The sequence below is a fragment of the Emydura macquarii genome, unplaced genomic scaffold (assembly GCF_026122565.2).
Source record: "Emydura macquarii macquarii isolate MOO-44397 ecotype Brisbane River unplaced genomic scaffold, CSIRO-AGI_Emac_v2 contig_2897, whole genome shotgun sequence".
Classification (NCBI taxonomy): domain Eukaryota; kingdom Metazoa; phylum Chordata; order Testudines; family Chelidae; genus Emydura; species Emydura macquarii.
The window spans coordinates 19,003,325-19,025,092 of NW_027133034.1; the positions used below are offsets into that span (position 1 = coordinate 19,003,325).

General features: G+C 39.5%; 1 protein-coding gene across 2 annotated transcripts in view; it reads left to right on the forward strand.

Annotated features, from left to right (window-relative positions):
- FBN2 (fibrillin 2) overlaps window positions 1-21,768 on the forward strand; it is a 277,388-nt gene that overhangs the window by 204,984 nt on the left and 50,636 nt on the right. For both annotated transcript variants that reach the window (XM_067569251.1, XM_067569252.1), the window contains 7 exons: window positions 1,024-1,149; window positions 2,308-2,460; window positions 10,890-10,958; window positions 11,845-11,970; window positions 16,200-16,325; window positions 16,742-16,867; window positions 19,369-19,485. In XM_067569251.1, the coding sequence (XP_067425352.1) occupies window positions 1,024-1,149; window positions 2,308-2,460; window positions 10,890-10,958; window positions 11,845-11,970; window positions 16,200-16,325; window positions 16,742-16,867; window positions 19,369-19,485 (843 nt within the window). The remainder of the gene's footprint in view (window positions 1-1,023; window positions 1,150-2,307; window positions 2,461-10,889; window positions 10,959-11,844; window positions 11,971-16,199; window positions 16,326-16,741; window positions 16,868-19,368; window positions 19,486-21,768) is intronic.

Below are 21,768 nucleotides of genomic sequence, written 5' to 3' on the forward strand. Positions count from 1 at the left end.
AGTAACTAAATTTTGTTCTTGTATAATAGATCTCAACTAGGTAAGTTTAATAAACTAAGTTTTATTTTTCTCCTTTTTTTGTTTATTTGGATGGATTTTTTGCTACCAAGTTTCAAAAAAGTTAAAAGAATTTTCAACTGTTGTGATCACCTCTATTTTAGGGTATCATTTTCAGTAACCACTTTTTCAAATCATTTCATATTTCGTTATGAAAAAAATCCTACTTCAACTTCAGACCTAGTCTACCAATTCTGAGACCAACATTCCTTAGTTTGTTGAGTTTAGGTGAAAGATGAAGGCAAAATTGGGTTTGTAATAGAAACTCTTGTTTCAGACATAGCTATGGTGTAACCAGCATAGCATACTCAACATACAAAGATAAGGCCCATACCTTAATGAGGTTACAATATCAATGTAGTTGTAATGTGATAATGGAGGGTAACACACAGTACGGAAAAAGATGGGGTGAGGAAGGACAAGGGTTACAGCAACAGGATTATGTGGTTACTCAGCATATGCACGTGCATTTCTAAATAGTGTTTTTAATGGATATTGACTTTCTCTTTTGGGCACCACAGCAGAAGTAAATCTTAACGAGGGATTTGAATGAAGAAAGGTTCATGGCTTGGTGAACCACAGCAGGGAGTTAATTCCTTACATGAGGGGTGGCATGGAAAAATGATATTGAAATGCGTATGGAAGTAGAAGGCAAATGAGATACTAAGGCTCATATCATTGATGGAGTAGATGGGACAAAGTGACTCAGCTTCAACAAACCTTGAATTCTTGACAAGTGTTGTCTTGCACTTCAGGGATTGGAGGAAATCGAACAATAACACATTTCAGCTGCTGTCACAAAAAGCCTGTTTAAATCAAAGCTGAGCAATGCACCCTGTGGTTTTTAAGTATTCCTTCTTTGCTCTCTTGGGATCGTTTAATATGGACTTATTCCTTATAATTATTTATTTGGGCATGTTCCTCTTGTCTGTGTGTGAACTATACCTTTTCATTTGTTCTCTCTAGATATTGATGAGTGTGTTGCACATCCTGGTGTCTGTGGCCCTGGGACCTGCTACAACACTCTGGGGAACTACACTTGCATCTGTCCTCCTGAATACATGCAGGTTAATGGAGGACACAATTGCATGGGTATGTAAAACTTTGTTTACCTGACATGCTGTAGTGATCAGAGCTGTTTTGGACCTCAACTGGCTGTTTAAAATCTTCCCTGCAGCAAGGCTGACTTTGAAATCTTAAAAGTTTATAGCCTCTTTTAAGTGTTTTATCAGAACACTAAACTTAAATGGTTGTAACTTCAATGCTTAAATGCTTTTGATGCAGTGTGACCTTTTCTAACCTTTATTGCAAAACTGCTACATCAGATAGCTATGAAAGAGCCATGTGGCTGATATGAAATGACTAAGTATGTTCTCTTCTTTAACAGAAGTCAGAAAGAGTTTTTCATTTTTCACATGTAATTTTTCATATGTATATTTAGCTTCCAGGTGGTGAGTCTGCTAGGAAACGGGTCTGAAGAACATCTACTATCTTTTTAAAAAGTTTCTTTTTCATTTTTTTCTCTTGTAAGGCATCTGTGACTGAATGGAGATGGAAGTGTATCAGTTTGAGCAAATACACTCAGCTAAAGTAATATGGAGACACATTATAGTTTAATTTAAGGTGATTTAATCCATAGAAAAAGTTATTTTTTAAATGTATGCTGCTTGCACTCTCAGGGTCACACTGAGTCAGAATTCATAAATCACAGTGGCTAAATCTGTAGTTGAAGGGATTTGACTTCAGCTGAACTACTTTGTGGGTTTATTGCAATGGGCCAGCTGCTTCCAGTGCACCACTCATGGCCTAGGATCACACTACTGGTAGCCTGCCATAGTTTCCCCTCTTGGAGTGTTTAAGGAAAACTTCACTCAGGTTTTTTCTTGGTCAAAAATACTGCTGCTTGGGGACTGGGTTTATTAATATAAAATACACTAAAACTCAAAATCCCAAACCAAGTCAATTCATAAGCTCCCAAACACAAGGTTTCTCTTTCTTCTCCCAGCCTGGGGCAACTCCCCTGGACTCAGGTCTTCCCTGAAGTAGCCTTTGCTCACTCTGGAGATTCTGCCACAGATGCCTAAGCTTCCTCTTTCACTGCAGTCATCTGCTGCCATGTATAGGGAATCGCCTGATTCAACCCTGCTGTACCTCATTCTGTGATCAGAATGGCCCTAGTCCTCTGTCCCTTAAGGGAAGAGCCATCCTGTTGCAGTTACTTCGTAACTCTCATTGTTTTCCCTCATGTAGATATTAGAAAGAGCTTTTGCTATAGAAGCTACAATGGCACCTCGTGTGAGAATGAGCTGCCTTTCAATGTGACCAAGAGGATGTGCTGCTGCACGTATAATGTTGGCAAAGCCTGGAACAAGCCTTGTGAGCCATGTCCAACCCCAGGAACAGGTAAGACGACTCCCCTTAACAATCCTGTTTCATTAACTTCCATATCAACTTGGCTCCCTCTTTGTATCAGTTAGTATGGGTTTCAGTCAAGATCATACCTTTGCCATTGTCCAAAGGGAATGAAGATTGATGCTATTCATGTTAGCGGCCACCAACAGTGCTTAGTTTTAATTGGCTAGACTCAGTCCAGTCATCTGCCATTATGATTCCAGGAACAGGGTGCCCACGGTTGAAAGTCTGCTACAGTAATGGGTTTGGCACAAAGCAATCACAACCTCCCCTCTGACATAAAGGCAGTCAGCGTTACCCAAATATTGAACAGTGGTGGATGTTACCAAGACAGCTGGGTTACATGACAACTCCATTCATCCTGGCTGAAGCCTCTTCTAGTGAGGTGCCTACAAAGCTCATGACAGAAATTAAAGACATTCCCGTTGGCTGCAATGGAGTAAGGGCAGGGAGCAAAACCAATATATGACTTTCCTTGGGTGAGTTGTCCCCAAGGGAACATGAAGGTGTAGATTACACACACCCCCCATCATCGGCAGAGTGAATCTGGCCCAGGAACTACAAGGACCACACAAGTTTCTCTTTTATGCAGAATGGAGCAAACTTCTGTGGATTTGTTAATTTTGGGTGAATTGTGTTCTTAATAATTGCCAAAGCACTTAGAGCCTTGAATAAATGTTTTTATGGACATAAATCAAATTGTAATTGAAATTAAAACAAGTGTACATAACTAACTGTAATATAAAAAGCCACAAGGTACGTGCCAAAAGGCATGTCATGAGAAATGCCTTTTTTCCATGCATTTATGCTGCTATGCAGATAGCTGCAGAATTCTCACTTCTAAAGCTGCTGCATTAATTACCACCCAGAAGGCTTGAAAGAGAGATGGTCTGGCAGTGACTGAGGTGGCCCAGGATGCAGAAAATACCTTGATTTTTGGAAGAGATGCTACAAGAGAAGAGCTCCTATTCAACAGAGTAGCAGAACTCAGCAAGACTGGCACCTTCTCCAGTTGTGGAACTGCTAAGGTCCACGGTTGAGGGACATTCTCTTGTACACTGACAAAATAGTGGCAGGGCAGACTTCCTATGGGGCTGGGGCGTGCTGGCTCCACTCCTGTCTAATTTAGAGACTGCATCTGGGGATGTGCTTCCCCCCATGGTATTCCTATCACCAGAGCACAGGCTCAGCTCTGGCAGAGTTTAGGAATTCCATTATGCAAGCTCCTCCACCTGCCGGCCTCCCACTTGCTTGGTTTTCATTTTAACAATTCATTGAGTGCAACCCATTTCTCAGGCATTCACCCACCATCCCAGACATGACAGTCTGTAAACTCCCTCTCCAATCTATCGCTTCTGGGCACTTTGTGATCAGTGTGGATACCAGTGAGACACGGTACACCCGATTTGTAGATCAATAAGGTTTAATGTGCAAGGTTTTCTATAAATATACTAGTTAGATACAAAGCCTAAAATTAACTACAATATATCATACTCACTAAGCCTGGAGAGCTAAGCAGTTACTCAGAAAGCTGAATACAGGAACTGCTTTCTTCAGGAGCCCCGCCAGGGAGTCAGCAACCAGCAGCACCTCCCGGGGAGTCAGGTGTTGATGGAGTTACCCCCCCTTGTCTAAATAATGACTACTTATACCCTTCCATAAATAACCTTCACCGAATTATCTCTTTCTCATTATCATATATGCTAATTACCTACATTGGGTTTCCACTCTTAACTACATTTCATTCTTACCATGATAATTGGGTTCGTCAAAACAACATCTGGTGATAGGAGGGGCGGAATAAAAATATGCACGTTGGCAATAAAACAGTGTACCCCCAGACATTCAAGGATAACTTCTTGTTCCCATCACCGTTATCTATGTGCAGCTGCAAGCATGCAGTATCTGTATTTTGTCTTGTTATGTGCCATGCTATGCGGAAACTGAGACATCCATAAGGTTATTCAGTCTCTGTCAACTGGAAGATGTCATGCTACAGGGGTCAGAATAGCCAAGCAAGCAACTGAAGCTATGCTAGGCCTGTAGGACAGTAGTCAAGCAACTCAAATTGTACTGGGCCTCCAACACAATCAGCTGCTGTTACATATTCCCTTTGGAAGGAGAGGAGTTTAGTGCCAGAGAGGCTAAGCTGAGCAGAGAGGCTTCTGTGAATGGGAGTGAGGGTGGTGGGATGGAGGGCTCTCTGCTATGCACAGCCTTGCCATGTAATTCTGGGAGCTGCATAACCTATGTCTAATGTGTTGCATGAACAAGGGGCCTATTCATATGTCTGCTCTGTGTATTATCTGATACTGCTTTATCAGCACCAAATTTTGATTGTAAAATTAGTAATCAAATAGAAAGACAAATGGTGCATTTGTCAACATGGTAAACCTCCACCAGAATACCTTTTTCATCCCAGTGTATGGGATTTCAGGAAAGGGATGCAGTAAATATTCAATCCCAGACTTTTTTCTGAGGATCAAAATGAGGAAGGAAAGATTTTCTGGATTACAACACCAGCAGGAAAATTGTCAAACCTGTATGTAATGCATGAAATTCCTAAATAAATGCTGACACTCAGCAGTAAAGCAAAGGTCTTATAATGTGCTGGGTTAAAAATAATCAATATAGCAAAAGATGCCTTTTATTGTGTCATTGGTTTTGCCCCTAAATCAGTGATTCTCAACCTGTAGTTGTAGTGCTGAATGCATCTTTAGTGGAGTCCATGTAACTGAAGTAGTCCTTTTGCTCTGCCTTGTCCACTATATGGCAGGGGAGAAATGATAGCCAAATGGAAGAGAACCACTTGGGAACACCCTGTACGACAAGCAGCCAGGAAGGAGGAAAAATGGACTGAAAGGAAAAAGACTTTTTTTCTTCTTTTCAGTAAGCAAGAGTAGGGAGAATGAAGAGAAGTACTCTTCTTCTAGCTACCAGGTGTGTGAAATGAAAGCAAGTGTGAGAGAGGAAATATTATGTTGCAGTTGCAGAAAGCCACAAAATATTTATGGTGGAATATCTGTACATACTTTAGTGATGTTTTCAGCACAATGTTGAGCTACAATAACAATATCATGATAAAAATATAGTATCATAGTGTCAGGATCTCATACATTGATAATTTATAGCTGTGAGACACCATTGAATAAGAGAGCCTCTGACAATGCTCTTTAAAATCTCTCTGCCTGGGCAATTCTGCAAATAGTTAGAGTTAAAATAACTCAGTTTCAGGGCTTTCCCTGGTTGGCTTTTCTTTTTTAGATGCTTTTATTGCAGTTAGAGACATTTTTGAACCTCTAATTCCACTAAGAAAGGGGTTTGTGTGGGGGTATCAAACACAAATTCCAAATGTAAGTGGTTGAATAGCTACACTTATTATGAGATAATGAGTATTTTCTGAAATCTGGATGTAGGCTGCACGTCACAGAAGCAGAGGTTATGGTGCATTGACCTTAACCAGCTTGCTGGCTTCAGCCCAGTAGCTCTTAAAAGCATTATTATGCTTTGATGAGAACTATAATGTTCCTTTCAGTGAGTTTACCCTTTACATTTTCTCTTTCTGAATAACTCTTATTTTTTGTGTTTTTGTTTGACAAATAGTCTCACTCTCTCTGGTTTAGTTGGGTAACAAAGATTATATAGTTTAATGGTGCCCATGCATGTGAATCACATCCATTAACATTAGACAGACCCCAAATCTTCAAAAATAAATGCTCTTGTAAGTTTTTCACTCTCTCTGCTTCTCATTTATGACCAAATTGTATCTACCTAATTAATTTATCATTTTAGGCATAAGTAAACCATGAGGGACTTGTTACTATTAACTGTCGGATCTTACTATCTTTATGAAATGTAATGTAGTAATAAGTATATAGCATTTGAAAATTACATATAAAAATCTAAATTTAAAAATGTTAAAATTGCAAAGTCAAGCCCTCAAAAGTCATAAATACCAAAATTAAGGTTGATTGTGCATATGCATTGTGAAACAGTCTTTAATTATCCAATCACATACTGTTTTTTCCACAAAAAGCAAACTGAAAAAACCCAGAAATGCCATCATGTAGTATTATATTGACACCCATTGTCAGCTCGGCTAGAACCTTTAAAATTATGCACTGTATGGACCTCTGCCACTTGAGCTAGCAGAGTAACTGATAGCAGTAGTAGCTTGTCATCCTTTATGTGGATTTATATCATCTCCTTTAGAGGGAGATAAAGGACACATTTTGCTGGTGGATTTCACAGGTATTTGCTGACAAGATAAGAATGCTGAGACTCAGGAATCCTGGATTCTATTCCAGGTACTATGGAGAGGGTACCATAGTGGTTATAGACAGCCCTACCCCTACTTCTTAGCTACTTGTTCCAGTTTATCCCCTCCTTTGCTCCTTTTCCAGTCCCCTTCCCTCTTCCTCCTCATCAGCTTCTTGTCCTAGCTCTAGCTCCAGCTCCAAATCTCAGTCCCCCACCCTCGTTGCCCTTTCACCCCTGTTCCCTTTAAAAAAAAACAAAAAAAAAAACCTGAGCTCATTGTCCCAGTCTCCTTTTCTGTCCCCTTTTCCTAGTCTGTCTCCTTGCCACCCATCCACACCCAGCTCGTCACCTCTCTGCATTCCAATCACTCTGTTTTCTCCTCTCCCTTGCTGTCTGGGCCCCCGCGGGGGGAAGCATTGAGAGCACAGGAAAAGAAAGTCCTGTATAGTACCTGTGGCCCTTGGTGGGGGCATGCCTGTGTAGATGGAATTGTCTGAAAATTTTGCTGCCAAACTCTAAAACATCTATTGAGCATCTGCAAATTGCAATTTTTAGAGGTTTATAATTTACTCAGATTTGGGCAGATTTTTACAGGCATCCCCGTGATACCAGAGTAACACACACCCCTGCCAAATTACAAATCCCTGTTCCAAAATAAGGTGTTAGAGCATCTGTGTAAAACAGTTGGCAAAACAACATATGCAAAACAACATATGCAACATTAACATGCCAAATAACACGTTTCCCTAACCTTTTCTGAAAAACAGCTGAAACATTTTTGCTGGATTTTTTTTTTAAATCATCCTGAGGTAGACACCCAGCATAGCAAATTTCAGCTCATCTGGTTAAGGTTTGGCAAAGTTATAAGCAACTGAAAATAAGTTCTTATAACACAACACACGAGGCAAATTTAACTATAAGCATTAGCGGAATAAACTATTGCCACTTTGGATTGAGGGCACAGTGTTAGGGGAGAGAACAGAGAACCTTTTTCTTCCTTCATCACCAGTTCCACACCATGTACGTCTGCTCGAGGCATCCATAATTTAGCTATTTGCACTTCAGGAGCAGAAGGGGTGGCTGTCCATTCCCATCAGAATGTCTAGATGAGACATGGCCATGGCCTGACTGTCCCACCCACTCTCCACTCTAGGTAGTAGGGGAGGTCTTGGTTAGATATTAGGAAAAACTTTTTCACTAGGGAGGTGGTGGAATCTCCATCCCTAGAGGATTTTAAGGCCCAGCTTGACAACGCCCTGGCTGGGAAGATTTAGTTGGGGTTGGTCCTGCTTTGAGCAGGGGTTGGACTAGATGACCTCCTGTGGTCCCTTCCAATCCTAATCTTCTACGATTCTGTGATGGCTGTGAGGCTCTGCTGGGTATAACATGGACTCTTTCAGTTCTTTAGGGATTCCAGCAAGAACACTGGCCCTAGCTCTCCTGGAGGCATTATGCCTGCTCTTACCCACTGCATGCACAATGCTTCCAGAAGCCCCTAACAATGTTATATATATATCTACAGATCTGCCCCTGGTGGAGCCTTGATTTGTCTGTAAGTTTTCAGGTGAAATTGGCTTTTCTAAATGTTTTTCTGATGACCAATTATCTGAAAGTAAAAACAGTTAATAGATTTTAAGGCCACAAGGGGACCACTGTTATCTAGTTAGCCATTGACTATCACCCAGTAACTTCTGCATGAAACCAAAAATTAGTGGTTGAACTTGAACGAGAGTAGAAATTTGAAAAGCATTGACGTAACTGGGAGTCAGTAGTACTTACGCTCCTCAGTGCGTAAATGAGACGTATATACCTACATCATTTAGGTGCTTTTGCAAATTGAACCCCTTGTCTTTTAGAAACATATTACTTCTAACTTTAATGATGATTACTTCTAGCTCTCAAATAATGGAGAATCCACCACATCTCACGGAGATTTGTTCTAATGGCTAATTAGCCTTCACTGCTGAAAATTGTGCCTTATTTTCCCATAACAGTAGTAGTATAGAAACTTAATATCAGAAACTATAAATCAGTTTTCAGTTTGTTTTAATGCTGATGTAATGACCAGAAGAAAAGCTTAATAAAATTTCAACGTTGTGTCAAATTCTGCCCTTAAATAGGTCATGAAATAAATAGGAACTGTACGTTTACATCCTAGGGCAGAATTTGGCTGTAAGTATTCACATAGTAAAGTTATTGTGCCCCAACTCCCCTATTTCACTGCAAGATGCACGAGGCTGACCGTAGTCAGTGTTTTACAGATTTGACATAGTGAGAGATGCTGCTAGTTGTATGAAACTACACATTGTTGTGTTGGTCAAAATGGGCCCATTTTTCCCTTTTAAATGTTCACCATGTATTGTGAAGGTTTTCTTACAAACATTACAGTGCTGGTAAAGTCTCATATTGACTCAGAGAGTTAATAAGAAATATTTGACTACCAGAGGGAGTTCTCTGACATACCCTGCATTAACTGATTCCACTAAATGCTGGAAAAAGGTTACTTACAAGTAACTGAACTTCTCTAAATATATTGCCACTGCAGATCCACTGTGGGAGTCATGTGCCTAGTCTTGAAAGCTCCATGGGTCAACAGATAGTAGTAAAAGCCATTAGGGTTGTCTACATCCTCCATCCTCAAGATGTCCTGGAAGGAAGGAAGTAGCAGTCTCCTAGATCTCCCTCAGTTCCTTGCCATTTCAAATACAAAAATCTCTGAAGAGGAGAGCAGAATAGGAGAGATCAGTGTGGATCTGCAGAGCTAATATATTCAAAGATATCTAGTTACTGTTTAGTTACCTTCAGTTTTCCCTTGTGAAATTGCCTTTGTAGATTCTCAACAGTTATCATTATTGCTTCCATAACCACATTGGTCATTGGGACACCATAACTGATGAATGATCAACCAGTTGTCTCCACCCTCGACGATTGTGTGTCAGTGTCTGAGCCCTGGTCCACACTCACCTGGCGATTCGGCGGCAGTTGACGGGAGTTTTGCAAACTATGCAGAGTAGCCTGCGTAACTCACATCGATTGCTGTGCTTCCCCTCTGCACGCTGTCTATACTGCGCTGCGCCGACGCAGCACTACGCTACTTGACGAGGTGGTTTTACTCAGTCAGCTTCCTGATCGATTGAGCAGGTCTACACTGACCGCCTAATCGATCCAGAAAGATCGATCTGGCGGTGGTGAATTTGCCGCCGTCAGTATAGACATGGCCTTAGTCTCTGCAAAGTCCATTCCTGTCTACTCTTTTGTTATCAGTCCATCTCTTCTTTTTCCTTCCTCTTCTTCTCTTATACTGTCCCTTGGAGGATGATCTTAGATAGGCCAGATGATCTTGTTGCATGGCTGTATCACTTCAGCTTGCGCTTCTTCACGGTCGTCAGGAGATCTTCATATGACCCAGCACATTGGGTGATGATGATCCGAACCTCTTTATGAGTGACATGGTCGAGGTAGGAGAGGCCCAAGATTTTACGGAAGAATATCATCTCCACTGCCTGTATTTTCCATTCAAGTTCTGCTGTAAGGGACCATATCTCACATGCATACAAAAAATGGAGACGATTAGCATGTGCAGCAATTTCAATTCGGACTTCAGGGAGATGTTCTTGTTCCTCCAAATTGGCTTTAACTTTGCCAGCGCTTTGCCATCCCTTTCTGTCCCTTTCTTCTGTGAGACTGTTCCCTTCTTTGTCTTGAATTGAGTTGGCTTTGGTCCATCTTTCCTTTGCCAGATCTTTTAGAACCTGCAAGACTCTTTTGCTATTTTTACTGTTGATGCACTCTTCAAATTTTAAAGCATTGGTTTTAAAGCATCCTCAACTGTAGGAGACTAGAAAGTAGTAACTAATCTCAAGAAGTAGGTTGAGGAATGCTTACTTAAACAGAAAATCAAGGCCTGCTCCCCAAACTCAATATCTGATCTAGCTCCAAATTGAACAAATGATGATACATAGACATATGAATCAATTTTCAAGTGGCAGTTGTTCTTATTGGCAAATTTGCTTTTAAATTTTACTTAGACGAGTAGTAGAGTTTCATCTCACTAGTAGAACTGACTGGAAGTGTTCTTGGAAAGCTGAGGAAACTTAAAGAATAATTATTGAAGGATTTATATGTATTCTTTATAAATGTATCATTTGTTTCATGTTTAGCTGAATTTAAGACCATATGTGGGAATATTCCTGGCTTCACCTTTGACATCCATACTGGCAAAGCTGTTGGTAAGTTTTACTAAATGTGTTTTCACCAAGTAATATTTTGTAGGATAGTGTGTCATAGCAATATAGTAATACCATAATGAACACTGTATACCAGCTGTATGTAATAAAACTGTAATTTCATCATGGGGTTCTAGTGACATCATAAATAGCAAAAGCAATATGTATGTATTTCTTCAGGTCACTAGAACTCCTCATCTTGACTTGGATTAGTAATTAATACTATTTTAATATAACTGTTGTATAAAAAAATCTCCCTTCTCCCAACCGGCATTTTGTGTGCGTCCTTTTCTCCCTTTGGAGCTATATGGTCTTCTGCGTTTCTCTGCTACATCCTGACAATTTCAGAAAAGCTTTAACAGTTTAGAAGATGATCTTTATTATATATTTCATCTTTTTCTTAATTATTTTTCTATTGCCATATCTTTTTATGACTGCTACCATTTCCTCTCCCTCTCCATCCCAGAACATGGTTATGACTGATAGGTACTTTAAAGTAATAATCACCTATAAGAAGCTTCCCTCTAAGTTTCTGTGGGACTTTTCTGCATGCTTGACGCTTTAAATATCTGTTTCCAGTATATAATGTTCAGTCTTATCCCCTTCTAGTTTCACTTTTCTTCCTTTTTCCAGCTTCCTAACTGATTTAAATTTATAATACAACTCTTGATCTTCTTTTATTCAATTTCATATAATTTATTTGCCGCCTCATTCAAAACAGTGGCATATTTAGGGGTTTTTTCTGCATATTATATAATATATTTTAACATTTAAATGATGCTGAATAGAGCTTCTCCAGCTTTGCTGTAAGCACAATGAAATATAGAGAATCCAAAGGATAAATAAAACCATGCAATAGTCCGTGTGATTAACGTATATTCACTTTCAGATATTGATGAATGTAAGGAGATCCCAGGGATTTGTGCAAATGGTGTTTGTATTAACCAGATTGGCAGTTTCCGCTGTGAATGTCCCACTGGATTCAGCTACAATGACCTACTCTTGGTCTGTGAAGGTGATTTGAATGACAGTTTTTTCTGTTTTGTCCCCACAAGCATGCTTATTGTAGAGTATCAGGGCATAGTTCCAGTGCTATTAATACTTCAAGAGGAACAGGTTGTGGGCATTCTTTCAGTGGTCCATCTCATAATATGCTTAGGAGGCACTTGTCTTTAAAAGATAAACATATGTGCCAGCCTATTTCCGGCACAGTTTTTGTTGCATTGGGTTTCAAGCAACCTGCTAACTCTTAAATGTGGGTCCTTAACAGTCTCTTCTCCTTTCTAGGCCATGCATTATTTTGTTTTCTTTCTTTACCTTCAGAAGTGAAGTCAGTACACCTGAATGTGAGGACTAACAGCACTCTCTTGAACACCACACTTTTGCCAATGCACCTCACTCCTGATCTGCTCTTCCAGTCCTCTCATAGGCAGAGACTATTAGTCATACTCAGTGGTGCAATGTTATTATGATGATAACACATGGGAATTAGAATTAGATCACTATGCTAATTTTCACTTATACCCTAACCTTGGATTTGAATTCAAGTCTAGGTGAAATTCTGGCTCTGTGGGAGTTTTTGCCATTGGCTTCAGAGGAGTCAAGATTTCACCCCAGAAGACTAGAACACTAACACACTGCCACTTTCCTACTGTTTTAATTAAATTATTATTTTGCTTTATTATTTAAAGTTACATAGTTATATTTTTTACCAGACCTTTATTTATTTATTGACTCTGACTTTAACAGTTTCATTGTCAACACAATGCAGAGGGGCTATTGTATTAATTTAGTTGGAATATATGGGCCCAAAGAATTTAAGGTGTTAACATGATTTTAGAAACTGTTTAATGTTAAACAATTTTAAACAAGATTTGGGGTTTGATATACAGAGACCATAGTCTGCTTAGTTCCAAAGCAAACACACAGGTCAGACATCTCTCAGGATTAGGATGAAGATCCGGGGTCTGAGGCAATGGGAGAGTGGGCAGCAGCCATGATGGCTCCTTTCCCTTCTCTTGTCTTTTCATCAGTTAGTGTCACAGTAAGCAGCTTTTATTCCTAAAGTCTTTTTATTTAAAGGACCCAAAAAGGGGGGTAGGTGGAATAGCCCATCCCCTCATTATTTTGTAATGTAAATTATGTAATTTCTGACACGCCAATTTTGGTTCATTGATTTCCAGTTCCAGGCTTCTATTTTTTGTTTGTTTGTTTTTGTTTTTTGTTTACTAAGCCTGATTTTAACACAGTCCTTGAGTTATATCAGTAGGTCTTTTTGTTTTGCCTTTGTACCTTTTTTCATTAACTTTTGTTGTTTATAGGTGGTTGTGATATGAACTTTCACTTATTTTACAGTTGAGCTCACAATTAGGGTAAATTTATAGACCCAATTATTGCAACATAATCCCTTTTTTATGAACCAGTTCTACCTAGAAATCAGACTTTGGTTCATAAAATCGTAATTACAAACAAAAATCTTATTTTACTTTGAGCATATGGGGTGTGTGTGGAAAAGGCACTTGGTTATATTTTAAGGTCTGCACTTTTTTATTTTAAAACTGAAATTAACAAATTTTATTTAATTAAATATTACAAGAATTACAGTTAAACCTTTCGTATGTTAACAAAGCTAAAATCTTGCAACTTTATTTATAGCTGAAACAAAACTTAGAACTGGTGCTGTTATATTTTTTAAGATGTTTGAAAATAAACCGGCTTTTATTACTTTTTTGGCTGTATGCCCAGAATGAGTAAAGATGGAAAAAGCTTTCTGTTCTCCTCCCACTCCTCCTTCCCCCCCTCCAGCTTACACAGTTAAAGCTATTTAAAGCTGTACATTTACACAAACTATAAAAATTTAATGCACAAGTGGTTAAACTTGCTTATTTGGGAAAAATCTTACCCCAGTGGCATGTTTACCTAAGTGGTGTTGCCTTTTTTTTTTTTTAAAGAAGAAACAAAATGATGTTCTTTGGAACTGCTTTTGCATTCATGAGCCATTTGCAATGCCCAAAGGTGGTAAAAATTTGCAGGGATTTTTAGACTATGACAGACCCTGCCCACCAGCTTCATCAACATTTGTGAGGACAACATGGCCACTGTGGCAACTTACCCACTATGGGGCTCTAACCTGCAAACACTAGCTCCGTGCTGTCTTACATGCACAACAACAACAAATATTGACATTAAAAACTAAACAGGAAAAATCCTTGCAGAATCCAAAACAATCACAAAAAGGTTTGGTGCTGCAAAAGCCCTTGGTTTTGCTGGCTTCTTGAAATTTAATTCACAGTCAGTGCAGTAGCAGCCCTGAATTAAGTTGGCATTCTGCTAACAAGAGGGTTACCCAATATGTACTTTTAGTAAAAATTGTACTTATATACTTTAAAAAAATGGCTTTCATTCAAATAATTGGCAAACCTTTTCTTTTCCCTGCTGTCCTGCAACGTTTTGTACTCCCTTTACAATGCACCCAGACCTTCCCTTAATTTACAGATTTTTTGAATAGACTGTTTAACTTCTTCATTGTACCACAAATTTAACAGTTTTTTACACTTTTTAAACTCCCAAGTATGTGTTTATAAACCCTTGTTTTTTAAACCAACTTTAAAACAATGGCCTGTTTGCCAAGTTGCCAACTTTTGAGTACATATTAACTCTTTAGGCCCACCTAGGGACATAAAATGTTGTATTAATGTTAATGGAATATATGGACCCAAAGAGTCAAAGGTCTTAACATGACTTTGAAATTTTCAAAATTAAACCGGTTTTTAAAAAGTTTAGGTTTGGCATGCTGACCATAGCCTGCTTAGTACATTGGCAAACACACCATTAAAAATCATTTTAACCTTATATTAAAGATACAAAAAAGAAGAAAAAACTATTAAAGAAATGTAATGGGTTAAATAAGGCTTTTAGTTTACTAACACTCTTTGGGACTTTTTCCCTTTAGCTGGAGTTTCTAGAAAAAAAAAATCCCCTTGTTTGACTGGTTGTTTGTTTTTTTGTTTTTTTTTAGATGGTATTAAAGATGGTAATATTACCATCGTCCTTTTGGGGAAAACGAGAAGTAGTTAGTTGAATTAGGCTGGAGCTGTTGCTATAGCTATTGTCAGATTCCATTTCCTAAGAAGACAAAACAAGAAAAACACACATGAAAGGAGAAATAGAAAGATAGAAAACGCAGAAAATACTGTCTCCTGCGGTCGAATTTCACTTACAACCTTACCACTGGAAAAACAGGCTCCACACACGGTCTTACCAGCTGCTCCATGACCTAGCAATCTTATACTAGCATCGGGCTGGTTAGGGCACTGCTTTTTGCTGCCTCTTTATGGGCAGAGACGTACAGTAGTGTTGCAAAATACACAGTACTGACCAACTAAACCAGACTCCTTCCTATTAGACAGAAGGAAAAAGTAGAGAGATGAAAGAAAAGACAAAAGGTAGAGAAAGAAAAGGACACAGGAGTGAGGAAGGGCAGACAGACAGTCTGACATGCCAGATTATGTTTGAGATTGAAGTGAAGGTGTCATCTGGGCCCTTCTCTCTGGCCCGGGCTAGTAAGGACATCTCTCAGGATTAGGTTGAATCAGGTCCGAGGTCTCAGGAGATGGTTGGGATAGCAGCCATGATGATGAAGCTTGCTCCAGTAGCCAATTTTTCTCCCCAAAGGGTTTTTTTTTTTTTAAAGGATCTAAAAAGGGAGTGGTGGATGGAATATCCAAGCCCCTCATTACTTTGTTTACTAATTAGGCCTAAATTCAGTTAATTGATTTTCTGTTCTGCATTTTTTTGCTTACCGAGCATGAGCCTAACATAGTCCTTGAGTTATATTAGTAGATCTTTTTGTTTGGACTAATTTAGGGGTTTTTTTTGGTTTGCTTTAGGACCTTTTTTATTAACATTTGTTGTTATAGGTTATTGTAATATCTTGAATTTTTACTTACTTTTTACAATTAAGTTTACAACTAGGGTAAATTTGTAGGTCCAGTTACTGCAACAGGTCTTAGATTCATAAGGTCTAATTCTCTCCTAATCCCAATTTTTCATTGATAGAATACTATTGACTTCAGTGCAGTTACCCCTGGTTTACACTGCTGCATGTGAGAGGAGAATCAGGATCAGGATCTCCATTCTCCAATCTCCATGTTGTCCTTGTATGGCACTGAAAATATCTACATGCTAGACAAAATAAATATATTGTGATACTTGACATTCGAATTAGAATTCTTGATGTTTCAGATATTGATGAGTGCAGCAATGGAGACAATCTCTGTCAGCGAAACGCAGACTGTATCAACAGTCCTGGGAGTTACCGCTGTGAATGTGCTGCAGGTTTCAAACTCTCACCTAATGGTGCCTGTATTGGTAAGAAATCAATTGATTCCACTGTTTTTATTTAAATCCATTTGTATCTATCAAATGTACATTTCCTGTTGAGATGCAAGTTAAACTATTATTTTTAGTTTGCTTGTATATTTCAGTCTTTATGTTGTCTGTAAAAACTTTACCTTCTAGCCATATTTCTCTGTTCAAAATAAGAAAATCCAAGGGATTTTTAAACAACTTTCTTAAGGTCAAGCTATTGCTAAAATATGTTTGGGACCTCAACATGTTATAAATAAAAAGAAAGTTCCTATAAAAAGTTTTGTAATGATTCAGTCTTGGTTATGGATAGTTTTAAGCATGTCAGAATAATTTAATAACATCGTTAAAGCATGTTTGTGAAAAATGAATGATAAAAATAAATAATGTGTGCCATGTGTTTTATATTTTTGTTATAGATCGCAATGAATGTCTGGAAATTCCTAATGTTTGCAGTCATGGCTTGTGTGTGGACAAGCAAGGGAGTTACCAGTGCATCTGTCACAATGGTTTTAAGGCATCCCAAGACCAGACCATGTGCATGGGTATGGAAGGGAAATGCTTTGAGTTCTAGACAGTGGAATGTAGCTAGAATCTGAATTATACTGGGTTGTATTCCTGTCAGAGTACTGATTTCATATATTATGTGTCAATTAGACAAATTAGAATTTCCTTTAAGAAAGTGTGAAGTGTTTTGTTTGGAGCAAAATATGCTTGATCCTAGTTTCTTCATGGCCACATATCACGGAATAAGGTATAAAATCAGTGTTCACAAAGATATGTGATGATGAATGCCTTCATATTGAAGGGCACTTAATGTGGTTAAATCCCTACTCTTATTGTGCTCATACATTGATGTGAAAAACATGTCACTAATATATATAAATCACAAAACCAAAGATTCTTGTCCTAGACTTTTTGCTTTGTTTGGTTTTTTTTTAATTCTACACATTTTATTATTAGGAAAAGGTAATGAATGCATGCAGCTCCTTTTTGTGTCATTGGTTAATGCTTTGAGAAAAGAGCCAAATAGAACTACTGCTGCTTTTGTAAATAAGTCCTGGTGTAAATTTTGACTCTAAATAGGAGTTCAGTGTCCCTTGGGAAATGTAAGATGTGTTCCGATTTTCTTATTATACAAATATTGAAAACCTCTTCATATGCTGCTATGTGTCTGTGTGTCTTCTTTTTCACTCTCTTTTTTTTTAAATTGAATTACATTTGTGGAGAGTACTTGGCAACTGACTTGTTCTAAATCCAAACATCCAAACTTTGATTATTTAAAGTAGTAACATCATTCATAACTTTAAACTAATATTTTTTAAGATTTCAAACCTAAATCCTGAAAACAATTCTTTATGGTAAAAGTATCCCTAGGATCCTGCCAACTCTTACAAAAAAATTCAAAAGCCTTACCTTTCAGATTAAAAAATAAATAAATTTAAAAATTCTGTAAATTCAGAAGATTCATGGAGGAGGGAGAGGAGAGGGGATCTCTGAGTCTGACTGACTCCCCTCCTCCACACTAATGCCTGCAAAAAATCATGACAGTTGCCATGTAGTTCTTAAAAACACACTACAAACTAATACTGAATTAAAGAGCCTTTGCAAGATCCTTTTAAAAGCCAAATGCTATGTGATCTCTAAAACTGTGAGTTCAGGTTTCTATGTCTTATTTTATTGCATTCATAGAGTGTAGTTAAATACCTAACTACCGATCCAGATTTGCATGCACAAGTGCAGTTTATACTTAATAGTTTCAATATTGGCACATGCAAAATTATAAAATGTGTGTATAAAACCTGAGATGACTCAAAGCCTACTATAGTGCCCAATCCATAATTCTAATAACTTGAAAACACTGAGAAATCTTTGCAAGATATTTTTCATTAATTGATTTCAAGTCTTCTCTTTTAGAATCTTGAAGTCCAGTAGTACATTTGTAAATCCTATTACCACTAAATGCACTCGTTGTATGATAGCCCTTTATAGTTAAAAGTACTTTATTAGAGGAAATGAAATGAAATTAAAGACTTCCTCATGGTACTGCCTGTTGCACTTATTTGTATGGCCTTAAAAAGTGATATTGTCTGGAAAGCATAGGAGTAGCTTAGATAATGTCCATTTGAAATCAGTAATCCTGCAAGTCTCAGTCTCTGGTGGTCTGTGGACTGCTGCCTGAGTGCATGATGCGGAGTCTTTCCTATGGTTCCATCAGCTAAATCACATTAAAAGACACTGTTACTTTTCTTTGTAAGCAATTGCTGTAGTTGCCACAGGAATGTTATATGAACGTGAATAGGAATGGAGGATGCCTCGTTATCACAGATGGGATCACATATATAATATGAACCACACAGGTATATGGTATCATGAGGGCCATTGGCACTTGGGCACTATATTGTTAACCCCTATCAGTACTCAGTTTAGTATTCTAATCCTCTGAACAGACAAACAGATCATCCGGCCAGTGTAAGTGCAAGACAGACTATTATTATTATTAATTTGTTTCCAATAGCACCCACAATATGCTAGAGACTGAACAACCATCAAAAAAAGCATGGCCCTTGGCCAAAAAAGCATACAGTGATTGTTGGGGACCCTTCACTTTGAGGAAACCTCTTAGTAAATTCAAATTTAAAGCCCAAATTTCCTCCATCATCATCAGTTGCTGAGGGTTACCTGAGATTCTCCAAAAGCAACTCATGACTTCACCTTCCCACCCACCACACTTTGCAACAGCAGGAAGTCAAGAAGCCGGTAACTCACAACTCAATTTACCATCTTCCCTACTGTATAGGGCCTTGTAATTCATAAGGACAGCTTGTTGACTATAAATGTATTGTGTCTTTCATTTTAAAATACAGATTTAAAAAAAAATTGATGTACACAATAATTTACACAAGGTTGCTCACCACACAAGAAGCCAGTACCAAAATGTGAAGTATAAAGAAATCAAAGACTGAGATTTACAATGCTGTGGATACCACATTAACAAACCGCTGGGAAGACAAGTTCCTTTCTACAAATTTATTTCTCTTTGCAGATGTTGATGAATGTGAACGCCATCCATGTGGAAATGGTACTTGTAAAAACACAGTTGGATCATATAACTGTCTGTGTTACCCAGGATTTGAGCTCACTCATAATAATGACTGTATGGGTATGTACTTTAATCCAAACTTTACTTTCATTGCTGTTGCTTTGGTGTCACATGGGGATATATTCAAAGAAATTCTGAAAAACCTACATTAGGAACCTATCAGGGTACTAGCAAAGGCAAGGAAGTGCATAAAATGATACTGTTATCTGTGGGCTTCTGTAGATAATACTTTCTCAAAAAATCATTATTTTTATATCATTTAAAGAATTTTCTTGTTTCATTCTTTAAAAAAGTGCAAACCCTGATTGTTTAGTACACTGGGACTGCTTTGCTCTGCTCTGATAGTGCAAAGCAGCTCCAGCCACTGGAGGATTCCTCTACGTTGAGGAACATTTGAGTAGAATAGTGCCGCCATAGTGGCTTTTGTGCTATCCATCTCTCTTGGCTTGAGGTGTAGAAGGAAAGGAGGCATGACTGATACTCCCTTGCACTCAATTGATCCCCAACTGCTGGGACAGTCCCTGGGAGCCATTGGTAGCTAGCATAAATCACATCAGACACCAGTCCAGCATCTTCAGAGGTTGAAAATGTGAATTAAAGTTCTTCTTCGAGGGCTGGCATGCATGCCATACACCAGAACTGGAACTGTTGGAAGTAGTCTCTGTCAACCCGTGTATGCATCATGCATCGGCCACATGGTGCATCCAAGGTCTTATGAAACCGCATGGGTCGATGCCCCCTGAGTTCCTTCTTACCACCGCATGGCCAGAATCGGAACACCTTTCTTCTTCATTTTCGATCTGCGAAGCCAAAAAAAAAAAGAAAAAAGGTTTTATTGTTGTAAATAGTTCTTTAATAGTAAGTTATAGTTATGACCTCTTAGTATAGTTAGTCTGCCATCATCCTATCCCATATGGGGCATCCTATCTGCTCCAGGGACTATGTCACGACAAGCCGGGTTTAAGAACTGCACTTCATCCTGCGATCCTTCTTGGAAAACAATGAGCACCAACACTGTCTTTATTGTCTCTGTGAGACCAATGTTGTCATCCGTTGCTCCATCTGCTGATCCTTCCATGAAGCCAGAGAACTCAGACTGCATAAGCACCTCATGGAGGAGGCAGTACATCCGAGTATGCATTCAGAGGTGGCAGGGATGGACCCACCAGAATGCCTAGCCTCACCGACTGTGTGCAGCCTCACCCGCTAGGACCACCCCGGCGGTACCAACAGCACTGGCAAAAACCCATCCTGCTCTTAAGAAGCACAGCCATGGGCACAAGCGCGAATAACCGAGAGGGACCACATCCAGGTGCAGCCTTACCTCCCCAAGCCATGACAAGCCAGGCAAGAAGCTGCGCACTGATCCAGCACTACCACCTCCGAAGAAACCTAAAGCAGAGCCGGAAGACCAAACATCATCATGATTGGCTGGAGTCATCTGCCGCCTTGGCCACCAGAACACCACCAGAGCTCCCATCTCCATCCACTCTGCTAGGTCCATCTGGCCTTTCCCGCCCAGTACCATGTACATTCCTAGTACCAAGCACACCTGGCCATCTATCACCCCTCACACTCATAGCTGAACTGCTTCTGCCTCTGGAGGGCTCCCTGCCGCAGCAAGGATCGACCGGGATCGTGTAGCCTCCATCTTTGGTGGATGAACTGCTGCTGTTATATCTACCATTTACCCTCCTGCTTGGAACGTCATCACATGCCCTATCTGCACCACTGGCTCCACCCACTCCGACAGCATCACCTTTTCCCAGTACAGCCATCAGACTCTGAATTGTCCTCAGAACCAAGCCCAACTTTCTCACCAGCATGCTCAAATATGGCAGCCACAACACCTAATGTATGCACCAACATATGAACAGCTCACAAAGCCATGGTTCCGATACACCCACGAACCACTGGCACAAATGGACTCTGTATGCTTGGTCCTATTGGCCCTGTTGGGACCCTTATCATGGCCACAGAACACTGACCCCTCCTCAGCACTGACCCTCGACCGAGTACGCTGCCCCTCCGTCGTTCTGTGAAGAACCAAGAGTCACCATCATGCCCCTGGCACTGCCAGAACTGATTCTAACTGGAGTATCATTGTCCCTGGATGAGCCTCTTATTTCTCCCTCCCTTTCCCCACCTGATGACCGTGGACAGTACAAGGACCTCCTGTGCCGCATGGCAACGGCCCTCAACTTTTCAGCTGAGGATGTAAAAGACCCCCAGGATGAGTTCCTAGACACCCTACAATCAGCGGGTCCCTCATGAATTGCACTCTCTATCCACAATGCACTCCTTCAAGCATCCCAAGGGATCTGGTATGCCATGACACCTAGG